General features: G+C 33.3%; 1 protein-coding gene across 1 annotated transcript; it reads left to right on the plus strand.

The window, feature by feature from the left end:
* The first annotated feature begins 6,104 nt into the window (after positions 1 to 6,104).
* Positions 6,105 to 22,270, plus strand: LOC124826399 (sugar transport protein 5-like). Its single transcript, XM_088093759.1, has 4 exons — positions 6,105 to 6,281; positions 11,379 to 11,698; positions 20,870 to 21,499; positions 21,686 to 22,270. The coding sequence occupies exons 1-4, from the start codon at positions 6,146 to 6,148 to the stop codon at positions 22,136 to 22,138; spliced, it is 1,539 nt and encodes a 512-aa protein (XP_087949885.1). The 5' UTR covers positions 6,105 to 6,145; the 3' UTR covers positions 22,139 to 22,270.

Here is a 22,270-nt window from a genome sequence, read left to right on the forward strand (position 1 = left end):
TTATGCAAACAGTTGACTTGTCAAAGTAACATGTGTTTCCACTAACTCTGTCTGTGAATTAATTTGGTCCATGAGCCATGTTCATTTGGTTTTGTCATATAAGATAATTCTATTGTCCACTCACGGTCAGATTATAAACAAAGCTACTTACTTCTTCATCATACACAATTACCACTTCATATTATATATATATATATATATATATATATATTCAGATTCCATGGTGGCTAATATTACTTGACTGTCATATGCAGAGATTTCTACACCAACAAAATGAGACTTGTAGTCCACCATTTCAAATGATAATAAAACTAGTTCAGCTACTTTTTGAAAGGTCTCAAATTTAGCTCCTAGTAGGTCGAATAGTTAACTAATTAACCAAGCCCTTTAATTAAATAAAACACTTTAATAATTTGTGGAAGAGAAATAACAAAATAAGAATAAGATGGTCTTTCCTCTAATATTTTATCCATGAATCATTTACTTAATCATATAACTTCCAATTCAGAGACATTTAAGTCATTTGCTCTTTTGCTCTTTTTGCTCTTTAACCTATACTGCATTTCCTCATTATTTACTCTAACCACACCTCATTATTACATTTTTTATACATTATGTCTAGCATTTTTCACTTTTTAACGTCAACTTATTCATATAAATATTTTCACTGTTTATTTAAAGATTTCTAATTAGATTTCAGAATCTAAATCATACCAAGAGAAGACTTAGTACTCTGGAAACGTAATCAAGAGGGAGGAGATATGATAGCAACGAGGACTCTACACATAGAGGGCATACAGCCTTAAATATGTTTGCACATCAGTATGTTAAGTATTTTGGCCAAAGGTAAACCTTTACGGTTACATTATCATTGTTCTAGTTCCAAACCGGTAAAGAAGGTTATAATTTGAATGTAATAGGTTGGCTATCAAAGAAGGAACATAACTCTCCTGGTTACAACTCTTGTGCAATTATACTACAAGGAAGAGTAACTCATGACCTCAAAGCTCATGCGGCAAACAGTCCAAACAAAAATTCCTTTGCATATATCAGATTATTAAAAATCAAAACCAGATTCAAATGTTGCAATACTAAAAGTTCAACGGGTCCTTTTTTTTAGTTTCCATTGGATTAAGCTACTGATTTCATGAGCTATTATGTTCTTCATTGATTTAAAATGATTGAGGGTAATAGCTCTGCATCTCAAGGCCGAAAACAAGTCTGCTCATTAAGGAAAACCCTGAAAAATCCACACTAAAAGAGAAGAAGGATTTTAATAGAACAAATTCACTCTCGGCTACTAAAGATTTGTAATTTCTGATTCAAATCTCATAAATCTGTTTTGGCTTCATTCATCCTCATTAGATTGGAATACAATTTAATGAGCAAAGGTGTCTTTGGTGCCAACTAATTCCTACGTATATTCATGCTCATAAGGCCACGATTTTAAAGAAAAGAGAAATGAAGTAAAGCTTGGTTTTCCTTATGAAAATATATGAAAAAATACAGACTAAGGAGGCTCCTTCACACAACTGAACCAACTAATAAGAGTGACAAATAAGGAAGGTCACCATATATGTTTGAGTGGAGACAAAACCAAGTACAAAGCTATCCCAAACTTCAACCATCTAACATGAAAACTAGAATAGGAGGCCACAATTCTCTAGCTCATAAGCCCACTTTGAATTGGGTCCGTCTATAATCATGGATCAGTCATAAAAACATACTGATTATAAGGAATAATGAAAGCCAAGCCAACACCGTGACTAGAGGGATGACCAACATTGGTTAGTTTGAAGTCTTCAAATAAATATTTAGAGAAGGAAGGACGACCCATTAGCCCAGCCAACAACGTGAATAATTGAGGAGAATTGAGACAAAAACAAGTTACATTGGAAGACCAACTTTGTTCTAATCGACATCTGCCAAAGAGGAATCAGGTAGAAGAATACTACCCTACCTATGCTTATCTTATAATACAATTACGAAATTATTACTCCTATCCATGCTTATTTAAGGCAGAAAACGCACACAATGAAGGGAAAGAATGGGAAACAAGACGAGAAGGTAGGGTAGAGTTTTGTCTAACAAAATTGGGGATGACCTTAGTTTAAGAGGTCGAGCCTCTTACCGAAGGCCATAAACCCCTCGGTAATGCTCTTTTGACCTTCGGTAACTATATTTGACTATGCCCGTCTGTAATGCTCATTTTGGCCGTCGAGAACACACTTTTACCGAAGGCCCATAGGCCTTCGATAATAATTCGCCGGTAATAAGCCAAAATCTGGTAGTGTCTCTTATACGTGTTCAATTTTTAAAATGAAAAAAAGAAAACATATATAAGCATTCATTACCATTGTCGTCCTTGTCCATTTACATGTTGGTTTGTGAGTCTCATTATTAAGATTCGAATGGTATCTATCATGAACACTCATCCATGAGCAACACAATATCAAGTTTATGTATATGTTAAGGTTCAAGAGATTATGCATATAATGTGACAAATACATATGTTGGACATATTGTGTGATTTATGCATACTATTATGATTATGATGTGATTATATCTGTGTATGCATACTGTATGTTTATGTGTATTGAAAACCACAAGCACAAAAGCATATTTGCATGACATAATCGATTACAATGTTATAGTAATCAATTGAGGTCATCAGACAACTTATGTTTTGAATTATGGCAAAACAACTAGTTTGAATCGATTACATTAGGTGTTGAATCGATTAAAACTCGTGTGTTTGCAAATATCTTTTTTAAATGTGCTGTGATGAGTTTTTGAGAAGCAAAAGTTTTCAAAATGTGTTTAAGTGTTAAGCTTAATCGATTACATGTGTTGTGTATTCAATTAAGTCTGTTAAGCTTTGAAAACTGATTTCATGTTTGTCTTAATTGCTATAACGGTCATATTTTTAAATATGTTTGACCAAGCATTTAATGCAAATCGATTACATTAATTGTACATTCAATTAAGAGCTGAGTTAGTTGTAATATTGTTACAATAGTTTTTTATGTAACTGATTACACTGCTAACCTAATCGATTATTTTGCGTCAAAATTGATGAAAACTATGTATTGACGCATTGTTTGAATTTCTGTAACTTTTGATCATTCTACCATTTTCATACTTGATTGTTTTGATATTAGAAAGTTTATAGATTACTCAATACGCTCCAAGAATCAAGAACGCCAAGAGTTTGAAGAATCTTGAAGAATTTTTGTGAGGCATCTTTGTGGATTACATTGGCTGATCACATTAACACGACTGAAGGTGCATCTGTATTGATAGGATAGAAGATTTGCAATCTTTGACTTGTTGTTTCCTTGGATGTGCGCGTCAGGAAGAAGAGTGGTGTGTTCTTGACTTTGAGAGGGGATTCTCAAAGGGTTTCTGCAACAAGACTGTGGGGTGTTGTGTTTGCAGGTGTTGTTGTTTCTATGTTTGATTGTTTGAGTGGGAAATGTGTTTACTTTGTGAGGGTGTATTCACAGTAAAACCTTTGGTGTAATTCTCCAATCATTATAGTGAAATATCCTTCAATCAATGGTTAATTGGAAAGGTGACTGGATACACATTGAGGTCGAAGCAGGATAAAAACTGTGTTTGAAGTTTTATAAAAACACCAATTCAAACCCCCCCCCCTCCCCTCTGTGGGGTTGAGAAACAAGCCTCATTATTTCTAACAATAATAAATAAGCACATAAAAAAAATTACATATAAAGGGTGACAATTGTTATTATAAAGGTTTAATTATATAAGTCCATATGTATGATGATTTTTTCAAAATATAAGTCCATATATATGATGATTTTTTCAAATAAGTGTTTCACTTATTTTTTTGTTTCAATTGGGCTTTTATTTTTGAAAAATTAAAGGAATTAGGTTCTTGTAGTTAGTTCCCTACTAACACCATTAAAAAGGGTGTCATGTGTCAGTTTATAGTTTTCTTGAATTTTTTAAATATTTTTTTTAATTATTTTTATTTTAAATATTATTTTTTTAAAAATAAAAAAATAGTTGTCACGTCAAGTTGACATTGTGTTATGTGACAATGACACTATGACGTGACACTAATAATGTCATGTGTCATTGTCAAACTACGTGTCTTTGCATTAGTCTCAATTTGGTCCCTGTATTTTTATTTTGTTTCAACTTAGTCCTAATTTTTTTTTAAATTATACAATTTTTTTCATCTCCAAATTCAAACAAAATTTAATTTGTATATAAATCTTTACAAATATTTTTATTAAATATTTTTAAAAATATTAAGTTAATTTATATTTATATTTAGCTAATTATATAAACATTAATTATGTTCTTAATGACATGACACGTTGGTGTAGATTTTTCAAATGATGTGGTTTGGTAAACAAATTATTAATGTAAAAATGAAATTTCATGTCATTGATATGACATTTCATTTTTCTAAATAAAAAATTGAAGAAAATTTTGGTGGAAACAATAATTAAAGGTAGTTTCTTTTTTCATGATATTATACATTAATTGGAATTTTCACAAAAATTTCTCCAATTTTTATTTTAAGAAAATAAAATACCATGTTATTAATTTGTTCATCATTTCTTTTAACTCTAATAAATTATGATCTAATAAGTGTTGATGTGAAAATGAAATTTCATGTTGTGAAATTTCACTTTTTTAAAAAAAAATTAGAGAAAATTTTCATGAAAATAGTAATTAAAGGTAGTTTCTTCTTATCTTCCACATTATCTATAATTTTCACAAAATTTTCTCTAATTTTTTATTTTAAGAAAATAAAATTCAATTTCATTAATTTGTTCATTATTTTTTTTAACTTTTATAAGTATTTTTAAAGAATATAATTAACATTTATATAATTAACTAAATATAAATATAAATAAACTTAATATTATTAAAAATATTATTTCTAAGAAAAATATTTGTAGAGATTTATATACAAATTAAATTTTGTTTGAATTTGAAGAGAAACAAAAGTGTTTAATTTTAAAAAACAATTAAGAGTAAATGAAGACAAAATAAAAATAGAATGATCAAATTGAGAGAAAATAATAGTAGAGGAACCAAATTGAAACTAATGAAATGACACGTGGTTTAATAATGACACGTGACACTATTAGCGTCACGTCAAACTGCCATTGTCACGTGACACAATGTCAACTTAACACGTGACAATTTTTATTTAAAAATAAAAATAAAAATTAAATATAATTAACAAAATATTTAAAAAATTCAATAAAATCATGACACATGACACCATCTTTAATGGTATTAATGTTGAATTAACGACAAAGACCTAATTGTTTTAATTTTTTATAAATAAGAATTTAATTAAAATAAAAAATAAACAAGAGGCTTATTTGAAAAAAGTTAAAAAAAATATGGACTATCTGTATAAATCTACTTTCAACTATATTTAAGGAGTCGTTATTGAAAGTTGATTGCAATTAAAAACAGAAGGAATTCAAAATATATATATATATATATATATATATATATATATATATATATATATATATATATATATATATATATATATATATATATATATATATATATATATATATATATATATATATATATATAAAAGATGATTGATACAAAAAATTAACAATAGTTATAACTATTATGATATCATATACAAACATAACAACATTCTAAAATATGACCATAACTCCTTTCTAAATTATATATAATTAAGATTGAAGAATAATTTATAAATGCATATTTAAGCCTATTCATGTTATAAATTAAGTTTAGGATCCTATCAACATTTAATGAGTAATATTCTACCCACCTTATGGAAATTGAATTAGAGATTGAAACATCATAATACTATTTAAAGATTGAAAAATGATTATTTGAATTAAGAAGTAATATTTCAATAAATAATAACACAACTGATTGTATAAATAATATTAGTCGTAAATTCAGAATAGATTATCTACCCATCACATTTTGACGGTTTATCATCCGGTAAATGTTGTTGTAAAGCGTGCCAGTGTGCGTTTACCCTTTTTGAGAGAGAAAAAGGAAGCCCCACACTACTCTATTTAAGACCACATTTAATTCTTACACCTAACAACAATAGCTGTTTTCAGTGTTTAGAAAGGAAAAACTGAACCACCAAAAAATGGCCGTGGGAGGACTCTCCGTTGATGCTTCTTCAACCAGGAGCTTTGATGGCAAAATCACACTCTCCGTTCTCATCACTTGCATCGTTGCTGCATCTAGTGGCCTAATTTTCGGATACGACATCGGAATCACAGGTACTTTCATAAAATACTCTTACTATTAATTTCTAATTTTTTTCACCTTTCACTTTCAATTAGTTTCTCTCTATAAACAATCCATCGAACACAGTATATGTATTATAATTTATTTTCGTGATGAGCATACGTATTTTGTCTCGGAATGATAACAAGAGTAACAAACTAGGTTATAATGCTTTGTGACCTGGTTTATTTTTACCTAATTAGTGTATTTTTTTACACAAATTATCAGAACCGAGATGTTTAAAAGAAATTACACAGTCTGGGATAAGTCGTGTTCAATTCACACAACTTTATCATTCAGATATCATAATCAATGAAAACGATTTTGAATTTCAATTTTAAAGTAAAAAGTTCGGGATACTTACTAGTTATTTGAATTTCTTTTTTTAAAATAGAATTGGTGTTCTGGATGTATTGTGTAATAATTAAAACTAAAGTTTGAATTCAGAAAAAGATGTCCAATTTAATTAATTTAGCACTAAAAACGTACTCATAGCGATTTCCATTTAGGAAATTTTGTTTTGAAATTCTGGCGTATGAACACGACTTTTATTTTCTATTTTTTTTTCTTTGCACATAATTTAAGTAATAGAAACCGTTTATATTAGAATATAAAATATTTTATTATGCTAGAATAACTATTCTTTATTTCAAGGAATACTAAGTCTCGGCTACCTCGTATATTTTTATGATAAAATATTTTACTATGTAGGTAGAAATTGTTTATTATACTATGTGGGTCAAAACAATTTTAAAATAATTCAACATTATGTTGATTAGTTTAATAAATAATTATATAGTTTATATTAAAATTAATATAATATATAGTTTAGAAAATAATTATATAGTTTGTTATAAAATTAATATAATTATATAGGTTATAACATTTTAAAATTAATAGTTGTGTTTATCCCAAAAATACAGTGTAAAACCATATAATAGAATGATCACATATAATAATATTACAGCTCAGTTCTTACAAAAGATAGAACGTACTGCTAAGGCCGAAGGACCTTACAGAAATACTAGAAAATAAAAACCGAACGCCATAAGTATTCTGACCGAACAATAGCCTATACCGAACGGTCAAAACAAAAGCAAAGGGGAAAGGTGAGCGAACGGTCACCTTACTATCAGACTACTATTGATCGGACGGTTCTACTGCTCGGTCTTCACTTCTACCTCTACTAAGTTATCTTTCTCTCGCGCCTCTTCCAATGGTTCTTCCAGCAACTCTTCTCCTTCTGCTCCCACCCACAGGGTGATCATCGCAATGACAAAGACGAACGAACGGGAATACATGACAAGGCAGGAAATAGGTAAGCTTATGTAATTTAATTCATGTATGAACATACATTTCACACAATCAAACAAACAAGATAATTCATCATACGTTTCATTCAAAGCCTAATACTAGACTGACTGTCCGGACTGTATGAAATCTGTGTAGTTACATACGTTCGTGCACCCGGGTGATGTAGTAACTGGGATACCCTCAACAACTGCCACCCGAGTCATTCCTCCCCGGAACGCTCGTCCATAATCCAAAACGTTTCATCCATATCATATTTTCTTCATCTTTCACTATCAATCATCTTAATTTCATATTTCATTATCTATCATCTCAATTTCATCTTTCATTATCAATCATTTCAATTTCATCTTTGTTCAAAGATTTTTAAGGACACCAGATACCAAACGTTCAATCCTCACTCAGAACGAGAACGAACACTTGGAACGAGACAGAGAGGTCTTCAGTTCTAGAATAGATTAAGACCGAGAGGGTTACTGTCGGGTTGAGAAAGAAACCGAGTACAACTATATATTCACAAGAACGAATGGAACGAACGTTAATTACAAAGTGAGCCAATTAAATGAACTGACTCTTGATAGCTTCAACCGAATACCGAAAAGACCATGCCAAGTACTAAGACTCTAAGCCGGAACCAATGGATACAAACATTTCAAGACATTCAACGAATAATACTTAGAAGAAGTCACATGAAGAAACCGATAGTTTATGAATACTTAGCTTATTTGAGTTTAACATCAAGAAAATCGAATGTCAGTCAATGACCGAACACGGTAGAAAGAGAACTCTATTGAAGTTGGACGAACGCTATTTTCCTCAAGATAGATTATAAAAGAAACGAGTACGAGCGCTTGGTTTAAGACCGAGCACTACTCAGTACGAGCGCTTGGTATAAGACTGAGCACTACTAAACTTATAATAGAAGATTTGATAAATATAATAATATACCATTTGGAGTAGTGTTTAAGAACAACCGAAAATATAAAAATACATATATATATATATATATATACATATATATATATATAGATATACTTAAGTTTATAAACGAATACCAAGAATTAACTATGCTTGGCCGAACGCTCATGCACAACATTATGAAACGAAGACGCTCGTCCTCAACTAGGATTCTTCCCAAATGAAAGAATCCAATTCTAACCAAGTTTACTAAAAGTACCGAACGGTCAATGACCGTTCAGTGACGAACGTACCCTTTCATAGGGGAAATTTCATACCAGAATCATTTATATTCCAACTCATTTATTAACATATAGTTTCATAACTTTATACATTCATATCATAATCAATTTCATATTTCATACCATCCAAACATAGAAATTTCATATATTTCATGCATCATAACATAGCACAATCATTTTTCATATCCAATCATCAAGTCAACGAACGTTCATGCAACACACAATCATACAAATTAAATTAATAAGCTTCCCTTACCTCTGAGCATGACCGAACGTCCCCAGAGGCAGAAATACAATTTCACTACTACAGGTTCTTCTACCGCCAACGCTCGACAATTCAAACTACACCAAGTGACAACCCAACACTATCAGAACCACTCATTTTGAGAATGGTGATCCACACATGAACCCAGAACTGGGTTTGCATGTATAAGAAAACGAATGACAGAGTGAAGAGAAGGACTTACCAGCTCAGCTTAACAAACCGAACGGTTTATCTGGAAGCTCTTGACGTTGGAAGTGCTTCTACGGCGTCTGAACGGTGATCGGAGAAGAGAAAAGGTGAGATTTGGTAGAGAGAAGGGAGAGGTTTTTAGAGAGAAGGAGGAGGAATGAAAATTTTCAGAGTTTGAGGAAGAAGGTTGCATGCAGAGAGTGTGACGTGAATTTTCAGAAAATCAGTTTTGCTTCCCACTTCAAAACGAACGTCCGCTCATCTGCCGACACCTACATTCCACTATCTGATTTCCGGATCCTCTTCGCTTGACATCTGGCGTCTGTCATCTGAGTGTCGAGCCTCTCTCTTGACACGTGAACTCCACTAAAACGAATTCTGAATGCGTTTTAAATGGGTTCTGACAATAATTAACTTTAGACTTTTGTGAGATGTTTTATTTCTAATTAATTCCATTGTCACGTTTATATTATTTACAAAACTATTAAAATCAAATTCAAGTTATTTTATAATTTTTTATTCCAAATATTTTAAAATGTAACTTCTGCATAATATGTTTATCTGTTAATTAAAAGTTCATCCGATAAAATTTATCTTTTGCAAAAAAATTTCAAGTGAGTAATTTTCTTTTATTCCAAATCCCATGTGACTTTCCCAAATGTGTATTATTGTTTTAAATAAAAATCCACCACCGAAGTCCTTGTCACTGGGATTTTTGAATACTGTACACACAAATCATGCACTAAGAAAGCGAATTTTAATTTAAAAAAACAAAATTAAAAATCGTGCGTCCAGCTCAAAATTGAGTCCACTTACTCATCATTATTGAGTCAACGGCTTTTTTGAAATTCGACTTACCTCCAAATTGTATAATTATTTTTAATTTGTCCGTTCTGTGTGAAAAAAAAAATTGGTTAAAATTTAAAAAATTCATTTTTTTATAATTATTTTTTTTTGTAATATGTATTAAATAAATATAAATGTATATTATTTTATAATCAGAATAAAAAAAATAAATTATGCAAAAAAGAGTGCGGTATTTGGTTTGGTAATTACGCATATGGACCAGCCATGCCTCTTTTTTTTTTTTCTTTTCTGTCTAATCAAGTCAATTGTTTTTGGTTTGGATTTTTGTAAAGAAGAAAAAAATTATTTGTTATTACAACTTTTCTCTGATCATTAATGTAGGGGCAGAATGAGTGTAGAGAGAAATAAATGAATTACAAAAAAAAATATTTTGGCACCTTAAGAGTTATATACGACTCTTAATTAATAAGAAACCGATAACAAATAAAAAATAAACAGTACATATAGTTAATATGGATGTGTATCATATAATAAAAAGAATGTTATTAAATTTATTAAAAAAGGTTTTTACAAAATAAATAACTGTAAAATAAATATTTTTCAAAATTAAATTATTTAATTATAAATAATTAATTAAATTAAAAAAATTATAAAACCTAAATAGTTAAATAATTAATAAAATAGTTTATATTGATAAAGGTCAAATCAGTTTAAAAAGATGATTATATAAATAATTATTTTTATTAAAGTTATAAATAACAATTTAATTTAATTTAATTAATAAAGAGAAAAAACTGAAAGATTGAAATACGTTTATGTTAATTAAAAGTTAAAGAATTAAATGTTTCTTTAATTTGGATGAAACAATTATTGAGAGAGAGGAGTATCCAGGAAAATCATGCTTGACAAAAGACACATTGGTTCTAATTATTCTCACTTTACAACCAACCAATTGCATTAATTTGCGTTTAACTCTTACAATTAATATTTTGATTAACAATGCTGAATTCCCACATCAGCTACCATCTAAAAATTGCAGTAGGAAGTCTTTTTGTGAGACACAGTGTTCATTTTTGTTAGTTTAGCCTGCATTTTAATTATGTTTTTCCAAACCCTTCTATCGAGTTTAATTTATAATAGAATTGATAATAAGAGTATTTTTTTAATATTGTGTAGATTATTTAAATATATTTATAAACTAATTTTAGTTATTGAATGAAATTTATTTTATTATTTTCTTAAAAGGGTAAAACTTTGGTGATGATTTGGGAACAAAGGAAGAACTTAATTGAAAGAAAAATGGTGATATGTGATTTCAGGAGGTGTTACCACGATGAAACCATTTCTTGAAGAATTCTTTCCGTCGATACTAAGAAAGTCTGCTAGAGCTGAAACAAACGCGTATTGTGTGTATGATAATCAGCTGTTTACACTATTTACGTCCTCCCTTCATCTGGCGGGATTAATATCCTCTCTCTTGGCCAGTCGTGTCACCACCGCATTGGGTCGGAGAAACACCATGATCTTTGGTGGTTGCATCTTTTTTGCCGGTGGAGCCATCAATGGTGCTGCTCAAAATATTTTCATGCTCATCTTAGGTCGAATCTTACTTGGCTTTGGGGTCGGTTTCACTAATCAAGTAAGTAAACTTTTTATATAAATCATATGTTAGTAATTTTAATTTTCATCATGTGCTTTCATTGATGCATTTATAATAAAGGTTGAATTAGGGCCTTCTATTTTAATATTAGTTAACATAAAAGTGTTTTTCCTTCTAAAGTAGTGATTCATTTATTATACAGCGTTACAGTGGTGACACGTGAGATAATTCTTTTGAAAAATTATTAAAATGGACACATTTGAAAAAAAAAATTAAGAGTGGGTAAGATGAGTGAAGGTAACACAATTTACCTTTGATCAAGTGTCAACATAGTAAGACTTTATTTTAAAACAATTTTAAAGTTTAAGGCCCACCAAAATGCCATAATTTTAGTTAAAAATATTTTAAATTAGAGTTATAAAACTTCTATTAAAACTGAATTAAAGTTGTGTTTAAAATGAATTGAACTAACACTAGTAAAAAAATAATGTCTTTTTAACGCGTTATATACGCCTCGGTTTTACTAAAACCGAAGCGTATAAAAGCACGGTGGCATTTTCATAGTTTTAGGGAAATTATATGCCTCGGTTTAAAAGAAACCGAAACGCAAGATGTCTACTACCTCGGTTAAGCCAGAAATCGAAGCATAAAGTTTTGCTATTGTACCCTCTGCTCCTCTGCAAATCAGCTGACAAACTGAGAAATTTTTTGAAAAACACATACTGCCTCGGTTACAATCAGAATCGAGGCATATAGGTTCAATATATTTTTAAAATTGCCATTATACTTTTCATTTTTTATTATTTTCTGATATAATAGGCATCGGTTAAGCTGAAAAAATGAAAGAGTATGGTTATATTACCTCAGTTATATTTTGAATCGAGGCAGTATAGGCTGTTAAGAGCAAGCCTAGATCCTCTTCTCTTTCTGATTCCAAGTGGGCTTAAGGGTCCAGCTTTTTTTCCTTTCGGAGCAAGCCCAGATCCTCCTCTTTCCCTTGAACGCGCACGAGCAGCGAGGTAGTATAGGCTGAAGCTTCTTCCCTTTCTCTTCTTCCCTTGAACGCGGACGAGTAGCGAGAGTGTTATGATGGAGGTGAGTGGCCAGCGAAGACGTGGAGAGATGCGGCGAGGCGCGGCGAGGTTGCGTCTGATAGCGACAGCGCTTCCTCGAAGGTTCCAACTCCGACTTCTTCAATGGAGACGACTGCGCAAGGACGTTGGTCGTTCTGATTCGAGGCGCAAGTTTCCTTCTCCTCCTTCTTCCTCTGTTTTCGTTTGAGTTTTAGGGGTTTCCTGTTTCGTATAAGAACGCGTGTTGGGTGCAAATGGGGATGCGATGACGGACAAAGGCGGCGGTGGCGCGTTGCGAGGAAGGCGGCAACGGAGTGAATTGTTTTTCGATTTGGCATTTTAGGGTTTCTTAAATTGAGAATTGGAGAATTAGGTTTTTCATTTTCAGATTTGGGGTTTCTATTCTTGTTTTTGCGACTTAGGGTTTCAGCTATTCATCTAATTTTGGGGTTCCAGTTTTGTTATCTGAGTTTGTGAAACAGCGTGGTTATGTCGTGAAACAAAATTCCTGGCTTGGGAAAATATTTTCATGCTCATCTTAGGTCGAATCTTACTTGGCTTTGGGGTCGGTTTCACTAATCAAGTAAGTAAACTTTTTATATAAATCATATGTTAGTAATTTTAATTTTCATCATGTGCTTTCATTGATGCATTTATTATAAAGGTTGAATTAGGGCCTTCTATTTTAATATTAGTTAACATAAAAGTGTTTTTCCTTCTAAAGTAGTGATTCATTTATTATACATAGGAGATTCTCTCTAAGCGCGAGTCTTGTTCATCTTTAACGTTTTTCATAGCCATTCTGGTCACTCGTCTAGCAGAAGAAGTGGAACGGCGGAGGACGGTGGACGAAGAGTTGAAAGAAGGGCGTGAGACTGGGATTTCGTTTCAAATTCATTTTTGGGCTTCTTTCTTTGCAATCTTGATTTTTTTTCAGTTTCGGGGTTTGAATTTGGAATTCAAATTAGAACCGAAGCACAAAGGTGGCTAAAGAAGAAAAAAAAAGATCCTACTGCCTCTGCATCGGTTCAGGTTCCAACCGAGGCAGTAGAGGGAGACAAAGTAACTCGGTTCGGAACCAAAGCAAAGAGTCTACCACTTTTTGTCTCACCTGAATATGTCTCGGTTCAGGAACCGCTACCTATGAGCGAAAATAACCGGTGTCGTTTCCTCTGACTGCACTAGTGTAAAATTGTAATCATTAAACACAATTTTAATTTAAAAATGCTTGCGTTAAAGTCGTGTTACCATGATTTTTTTGCTTAAATTTTTTAAAATCTACTCATTTCGATTACTTTTTAAAAGGCTTAATACCTCTTTTTGTCCCTCTTTATAAGGGAAATGTTCAAGTTTGTCATACCTTTTTTAAAAAGTTCAATGTGGTCCCAAGTTGTGAAAAAAGTGTCCAATTAAATCCTTTTTGGTCACGGCTTTAAATATTTAACGATCCCGCTGACAGCGTGGAGTGATCTGTGCAACGTGGTTGTTTACCTTCATAACGTGACAGTGACAGTGTTTTTCATTAAAGTTGACGTGGCAGTGGAAGTGATTAAAAAATTCTGAGTTAGGGTTTGGGTATTCGAAATCACGATTTGGGGATAAGCATTTTGGAAGAACTGGAAATACAAATTGGGTGATGAAATCTGCAGAGCAAATTGTGCGTTTACCCTTTTTGAGAGAGAAAAAGGAAGCCCCACACTACTCTAAGACTACATTTAATTGTCAAGTTCTTGTAATTCTTACACCTAACAACAATATAGTTGTTTTTAGTGTTTAGAAAGGAAAAACAGAGCCAGCAAAAAATGGCCGTGGGAGGATTCTCCGTTGATGCTTCTTCAACCAGGGGCTTCGACGACAAAATCACACTCTCCGTTCTCATCACTTGCTCTTAAAACAGTTCCAGTTTTCCTTGCCACCTACTCTTTCTCACACCCTCAAAGTACCAAACCCCTCTATCCCTAATTTTATCCTCACTAGCCACACACACAATAATCTTGGAACACCCAAGTCCATCCAAGCTTGGTGCCCCAGGAGCGAAGGGGTTGACCATGGAGTTATCAATGCCACCCGGCGCAAAAGGATACACAAAGTCCCAAACTAAATAGAACAAACGTTGTTTGTGCCCTGTAATAGCTTCGGGTCCAATTGGCTCCGAATTGCAGAAGTAAGGATGGGAGAAAATAGCTCCTAATATTTTAACATCACAAGGTAAGGGTTCAGTCCCAGCACACATGGCAATGTTGTGAACTATGTTCCCACCTGCATTGTCCCCCCGAAGGATCTTCATTGGTGGCGTTGTTTTGATTGGAATGGGACGCAACCGATCAAAATGTTTATCCCCAAATCACAATTTCGAATACCCAAACCCTAACTCAGAATTTTTTAATCACTTCCACTGCCACGTCAACTTTAATGAAAAACACTGACACTGCCACATTATGAAGGTAAACAGCCATGTTGCACAGATCACTCCACGCTGTCAGGTGGATCGTTAAATATTTAATGCCGTGACCAGAAAAGGATTTAATTGGACACTTTTTTCACAACTTAGGACCACATTGAACTTTTTAAAAAAGGTAGGACGAACTTGAGCATTTCCCTTATAAAGAGGGACAAAAAGAGGTATTAAGCCTTTTTAAAAAAAGTTAAAGGAAAATGATGCTTTTGCTAGAATTAACATTTATTCTCCTTTTTTTTTTTCGAATTAGGATTAATTCCACAAATGTACATAAGCATTCTAAGTGTGTAATTCCATATACAAATGAAAAATTGAAAAGAATCACATATTTTTTTGACATCATAAATTTAACATTAAAATAGTTTATAATATTGTATTAATAACAAATATTTAATTTTAACTCAATTTTATTACATCAATTTATAAAGTGAAAGCTATCCTATTTATATAACAAATTAATTTTATTTATAGACTATGTGAAATTTATCACAAACACTATAATTGTTTTTGAATTAATGACTAATTTCCACTAGTACAAAATGGGCTTTTAAACTCGCACAATAGACCTCGGTTTACACCAAACCGCTGTCTATTCAGACACGGTGGCAGTTTTGTAATTAACGAGACCTTATAGGCCTCGGTTCAGATTTGACCGGTGCCAAAAAGGGTTACTACTTCGGTTGTGAAAGCAACCGGTGCCAAATTAGTGGTTTCTGACACGGTTAAAAAAAACCGGTACCAAAAAGGGGTATACTGCATCGGTTGGTAGAAGGGACCGAGGCGTATCAGCCTCTACTGCCTCGGGCCAGAAGGACCGAGGCATATAACCCTCTTATTTCCCCAAATATTTTCCCCAGTGAACGAAAACCTACCCTCACTCTCGCCTCCCTCGCTCTCGCGCCTCCCTCCCCTCACCTCGCCTCCCTCTCGCTCTCACGCCTCCCTCACCTCGCCTCCCTCTCGCTCTCGCGCCTCCCTCCCCTCACCTCGCCTCCCTCCCTCTTGCGCCTCCCTCCCCTCACCTCGCCTCCGTCGCTCTCGCGCCTCCCTCCCCTCACCTCGCCTCCGTCGCTCTCGCGCCTCCCTCGCTCTCGCGCCTCCGTCGCTCTCGCGCCTCCGTCGCTCTCGCGCCTCCCTCGCTCTCGCGCCTCCCTCGCTCTCGCGCCTCCCTCGCTCTCGCGCCTCTCTCCCCTCGCTCTCGCTCCGTCACTCTCTCGCTGGCTCGCTCCGTCGCTCTCTCGGTCTCCAAAATCTCCTGCGAGTGCGTCGCCTCTGGAGGGAAGAGCAAGCGGTGGTGGTGCGTCAATGGTGGCGGCGGTGATAGTGGTGGTGGTGGTGGTCAGATTAGGGTTTTTCTGATGTTGATGGTGGTGGTGCGAATCTGAGATTAGGGTCAGATTAGGGTAAAATTAGGGTCAGATTAGGGTTTTTTGAATCTGATTTTGTTTTACTTGCTTCTTTGAATCTGAGATTGGAGTAAAATTAGGGTCAGATCTGATGTTGTCTGTGTTAACTTTTCTGTGTTAATTTGCTTGAGGCACCAAAATTAAATTCTTGTGTTAATTTGTTATCATTTTCAAAGCAAGTTAATGTGTTCAGATCTACAAAAAAAGGGGTGAGGGTTTTGCTTAATCTGAGTTCTCTGCTTGTTCAAAAACCCTACTGATAATGCATAACCAAAAAAAAAATAAAAAAAAAGACCCTACTGCCTCGGTTTAGCCTCCAACCGAGGCAGTAGAAGGAGAAGGACAATCTCGGTTCTGATAACCGAGACCGAAACGTACCGTTTTTTGTCTCGTCCACAACCGAGGCATAAAATTGGTCACTTTTTACCTCGTCTGAATATGCCTCGGTTCAAAAACCGGTGCCTATTAGCGAATTAAACCGGTGCCATTTCCTTTAAATGTACTAGTGTTCTTCTGTCGATAAGTACTAAGTACTAAAGTATGTTGATAATGTTAATTTTTCAACAAATTATCAACGATAGAAAATCTATTAATAAATACACCGTTGATAATTACCAACAAGTGTGGACCGTCAGTAATTACTAAAGAACTTGACCGTTAATAATTATCGAAGGCTATGATGCATCGTTAATAATGGAAAAAAACGGGTTACATTATCGATGACCTTAATCCTCAGTAATTATTGACAACTAAGATCTCTTAGGAATAACATGAAAACGAATTACATTGCCAATGAAAAATGTAGTTTTTTCTTTTCTGAATGAAAATGAAATCATCTTGAGGTTGTATGTGTCAATTTATTACTATACTTATTACATTAAAATGCATGTTTTGGTAAAAAAAATTATATATAGAATAGGATATATGAAGTACAATATTTTAGTTGGGGCTTGAAAATTTTACGTAAAAGGAATAAAAATTTGGTCTTACTTTTTTACTTAATTAAAATGACTAGTTTCTTGAAACTTTTTAGTAATGGGTGGTGAGAAAAAAAATTTCCAATTAACTACGAAACCGTGCTTATAGGTGTATTATTGTAGGCAATTTCAGAGTAGCCACACAAGGGATATATTCTCTTCACATTTTTTCCAATTTTTTAATACAACCTATAATAACCTTCGACAAAAACAAAGAACCCTAAACAAAATCCAATCCAACCAAACACAATACATCAATTAAAGCACGACACAAAAAGGAGTAAATGGGCATACTTTGTTTCTCAAAGCAGCTTTGTTGAACCTTCAATGCTCCACGACAATGGCATGAAGGAGACGTGACAAGAGGAGTGCTATGATCAGGACGCATAAAAACAAGCTTTGTCAATGAAAAGATCGTGACAAACACCATAAAGACGTTGAGCATTATTGGTGTATAATATTTTTCTTGTTCTTAGACTTTAAAACATGTGTTATAGGCACAAAAAAATAATATTTTAAAGAAAATAAATTATGTTCTTGAGAACTATAACTCAACATCAATTCTCTTCCAATGGGAAAATTCATTGGGTGCAATATTAGTCCCTTTTTGAGTAAGATGATCAAGATACTCCTAACTTTCAAGTCAAAGTTTGATGTTTGATGCCCAAGTCACATATTTAGTTATACCTAACTTATCAACGGAAAAGTTCACAAGGACATAATCAATATAGATTGATAAGTTAGACACACTGGTCGCATAAGGGGTATTGGAAGAGAGAGAGAGAAACCCTAAGAAACAAAAGAGACCTGATCAGATTAACAATGAATCTAGAAAGAGGATGAAAATGTGATCTCGGCGCATGTGATCGCTGTCAACATGAGTCGCGATACACCAGTAGAGGTGTGTTGGGTCCATAACCCTCAAGTCCTTGGATCGAACTAGGTTCTAATACCATGTTAAGAAGTGAACTTTAAATCTAACTCAATCTTATTAACTTGTAAGGTGAGATTTGCACTCAATTATATACTCGAAATTGGTCTCATCTCTACTCGATGTGAGACTTCTAATAATTACGATGAAAACCAACCTTACCAAGGCACATTTCATATTTTAATAATTCGAATTCGATTCCTCATCAAATTAAAATATTATTTAAGAGTATCTACACAATAACCTTTCATGACAATTATGTCTTAGTCATAAAATTAATATTAATAGATCACTTAATAATTATATCATATAATGACTTTAATTTAAAGATTCTAACAACCCATATTCAGAATTCTCATCCTGTAGTATATTGTTTTCAATACATTCTGAATAAAGACCAGGAACACGTTTCGATATATATATATATATATATATATATATATATATATATATATATATATATATATATATATATATATTAGAATGTATTTAAAATATATTTCAAAAGTATTTTTATATTACACGATTTGAAATGGAAATGTATTTTAAAAAAATTATATTCCAAAAAAATTATATTCCAAATTTATAATGAGATTTTTAAATCAAAATTATATTTTAAAATGTATATTTCAAAATATCTTTTTCAATATATTTTAAAATAGATATTTCAAGTTTTGGAAATATTTTTGGGATTGTAGAATTTGGTATAGAAGTAATTCTCATCTTTCTATTATAATTTTAATGAGAAACAATTTGAGATTTATTGATTTTATGGGGTGCAAGAAGAAACAGTCATTCCTACACCTTCACACATTTCTTCTTAGGCCTCCTTAAATTTCTGAAACTATTCATTTACTTTTGTCTTCAATCTTTGTCTTCATTCTCTTTCACCAGCGCATACCTCTTTCCTTTCTTCTACCTCTGTTGGTGTCTCACCAACTCTACCACACTTATCACCTTCTTCTTCTCCACCTTCACTAGCCTTCGGTAATTTCCGAAAGCTTTTGGCCCTAGGTAATTACCGAAGGGCGGAAGCCTTCGGTAATAACCTAACGTGGGTAGTTGCCTTCGGTAAGTTGGAGACAGATCTAATGCACAATTGTATTTCTTATGAAACCAAACTGTTCACAAACAAACCTGCATAACAGTTTTCAAGCACATACAGACCTGCATAATGCACAATTGTATTTCTTATACACCAACCACTTACCGAAGGTCAAGTTCCTTCGGTAATGTCCCATGTCGATTACCGAAGGCCAAAATCCTCCAATTATGTACTACTTTACAGATCGTCGGAAAATCCTTCGGTAAACAAAGTTTACCGAAGGCCTAAGGCCGTCCCTAATAGCCCGCCGGTAATCAATGATTTTCCTGTAGTGATGGCCCCTTCCTCCTCCCTCCCTTCTCTCAGCCAACTCTTTCTAAAATTATATTGTACAATCTAAACAAAACTTTTTATTGTGTATTTTTGAATAAACTATAGACTATAACTTTTTTATTTTGAATATGTGTGCATTATACTAAATACAAAATAACAAATGTATACCAGAATATATAGTCCAAAATATAAATTTTGTATTTTGAATTTTACATTTTGAAATATATTTTTTATGTTTCAGATTGTGCATCTTACAATATAAAATATAAAATATAAAATATATTTCAGAATATATAATCTGAAATACAAACTGAAATGTATGATTTACAATTTTGTATTTCAAATTATATATTCCAAAATATTTTTAATTTTTGTTTTCTGGTACTCAAAATAAATAAAAGATAAATTTAGAATTTTTGATTTATGAAGGTGCAAGAAGAAACTATCATTAAACCATTAAACCAAGTTGAGAGAAATCTAAGGAGTGAAATATTAGGGCATATTTGCTTCTTGAAATTTGTCTTTTTTTTTCAAAATAATAAATTGGTTGATAGGCTACTAAAATTATTATCGAGAGTAGTATTTTTCTTTTCAATTTCTTTTTAAAAATTAAGAACATATTTAAATTGTTACTCACCTTGTATTTTTTCTCTCACTTCTATTATCTACAAACTAGTTTCTAAAATTATTTAAAAAAATGTAAAACAATGTCCTCCCTGTATGAAACTTCTGATGATTTATACTCACGAAATAACGTTAATTTCGGTTGTGAAATGATAGACATAGTTGGAGTCTTTAACTTAATGAAGTCAAGGTCAGGATTCTAGATGAGCTATGAGATCAGATATTTGTGGCAACAAGATGAAGCTTGTCTCTGAATAACTAAAAACAATTACATTGAATAAAAAATTTAATAGTAATTATTTTAGATTTTTCTAATTTATCATCCCTTGGCAATGTTTCATGCCCGCAATTCACAAATTAAAGGCAACGCCAGTGTACTTGTCGGAAATTGCTCCACCCAGATGGCGAGGCGCGTTCAACACGGCCTTCCAGTTCTTCATCGCAATCGGCGTGGTGGCGGCGAACTTCATAAACTACGGAACGGCGAGGTTTCCATGGGGGTGGCGCTTGTCACTGGGCCTCGCCACGGTCCCCGCAATCATCATGACAATCAGTGCCTTGCTAATCCCCGACACTCCCAGCAGCCTAATAGAACGCGACCACATAGATGAAGCCCGAAATGCCCTTCGCAAAATTCGGGGCCCCGCCGTTGACGTGGAACCCGAACTCCAACAACTCATCCAATCGTCGCAGGTTTCCAAAGCCATTGAAAAGGAAAGTGTTAGGACCATTTTTGAGGAACAATATCGGCCTCAGTTGGTTATGGCGTTCGCTATTCCACTGTCTCAGCAGCTTACGGGGATCAACATTGTGGCCTTCTATGCTCCTAACCTCTTTCAGTCTGTGGGCTTAGGCAATAACTCTGCGTTGCTTTCCGCCGTTATACTCGGACTCGTCAACCTCTCTTCCATCCTCGTCTCAACTGCGGTTGTCGATCGCTTTGGCAGAAGATTCTTGTTCATAGCCGGTGGCCTTCAAATGCTTCTCTGCATGGTGCGTCATTCCATTCTTTAATAAAGTTTTAACGCATATTTATGGTTTTGTTTGTGACTGCATAAATTTAGATATAAGTTACGTTCAAAGATATATTTATTGTTTGCTTTTAGTGAATAAAATGTTGCAATTGATTTCATATATTTTGCACTGAGTCTGTAGTAAATTGTTTTGATAATTGTGAAGCTTGCGGTGGCTATTGTGCTGGCAGTGGCGAGTGGTGTTCATGGTACAGAGAACATTTCAAAGGACAACACCATATTGGTACTAGTGTTGTTTTGCTTCTACGCTGCAGGTTTTGGTTGGTCCTGGGGCCCTCTTTGCTGGCTAATTCCAAGTGAGATTTTTCCCTTAAAGATAAGATCCACTGGACAAAGTATAGCAGTTGCAGTGCAATTCTTCGCCGTGTTTGTTCTATCTCAGACTTTCTTGACAATGCTTTGCCACTTTAAGTTTGGGGCTTTCCTCTTCTACGCGAGTTGGATTGCAGTCATCACCATCTTTGTCATACTGTTCTTGCCCGAGACCAAAGGAATTCCTTTGGATTCAATGTATGCAATTTGGAGCAAACACTGGTATTGGCGAAGGTTTATTGTCAAAGGACAAGTTAGCCAATATAATCTTCCAATGAATAATTAGTATTAGTACATATAATATGTTTGGTCTTGTTTGTAGGTCTAAAATAAAATCTTGTATACTATGGCTACATACATAATGTATATGAATGCATGAAAGCCTATAATATATGGTTGGATGTATTTGCATTTCTAA

Source organism: Vigna umbellata, chromosome 7 (assembly GCF_029865625.1).
Source record: "Vigna umbellata cultivar VRB3 chromosome 7, Vumbellata_1.0, whole genome shotgun sequence".
NCBI classification, from domain to species: Eukaryota; Viridiplantae; Streptophyta; class Magnoliopsida; order Fabales; family Fabaceae; genus Vigna; species Vigna umbellata.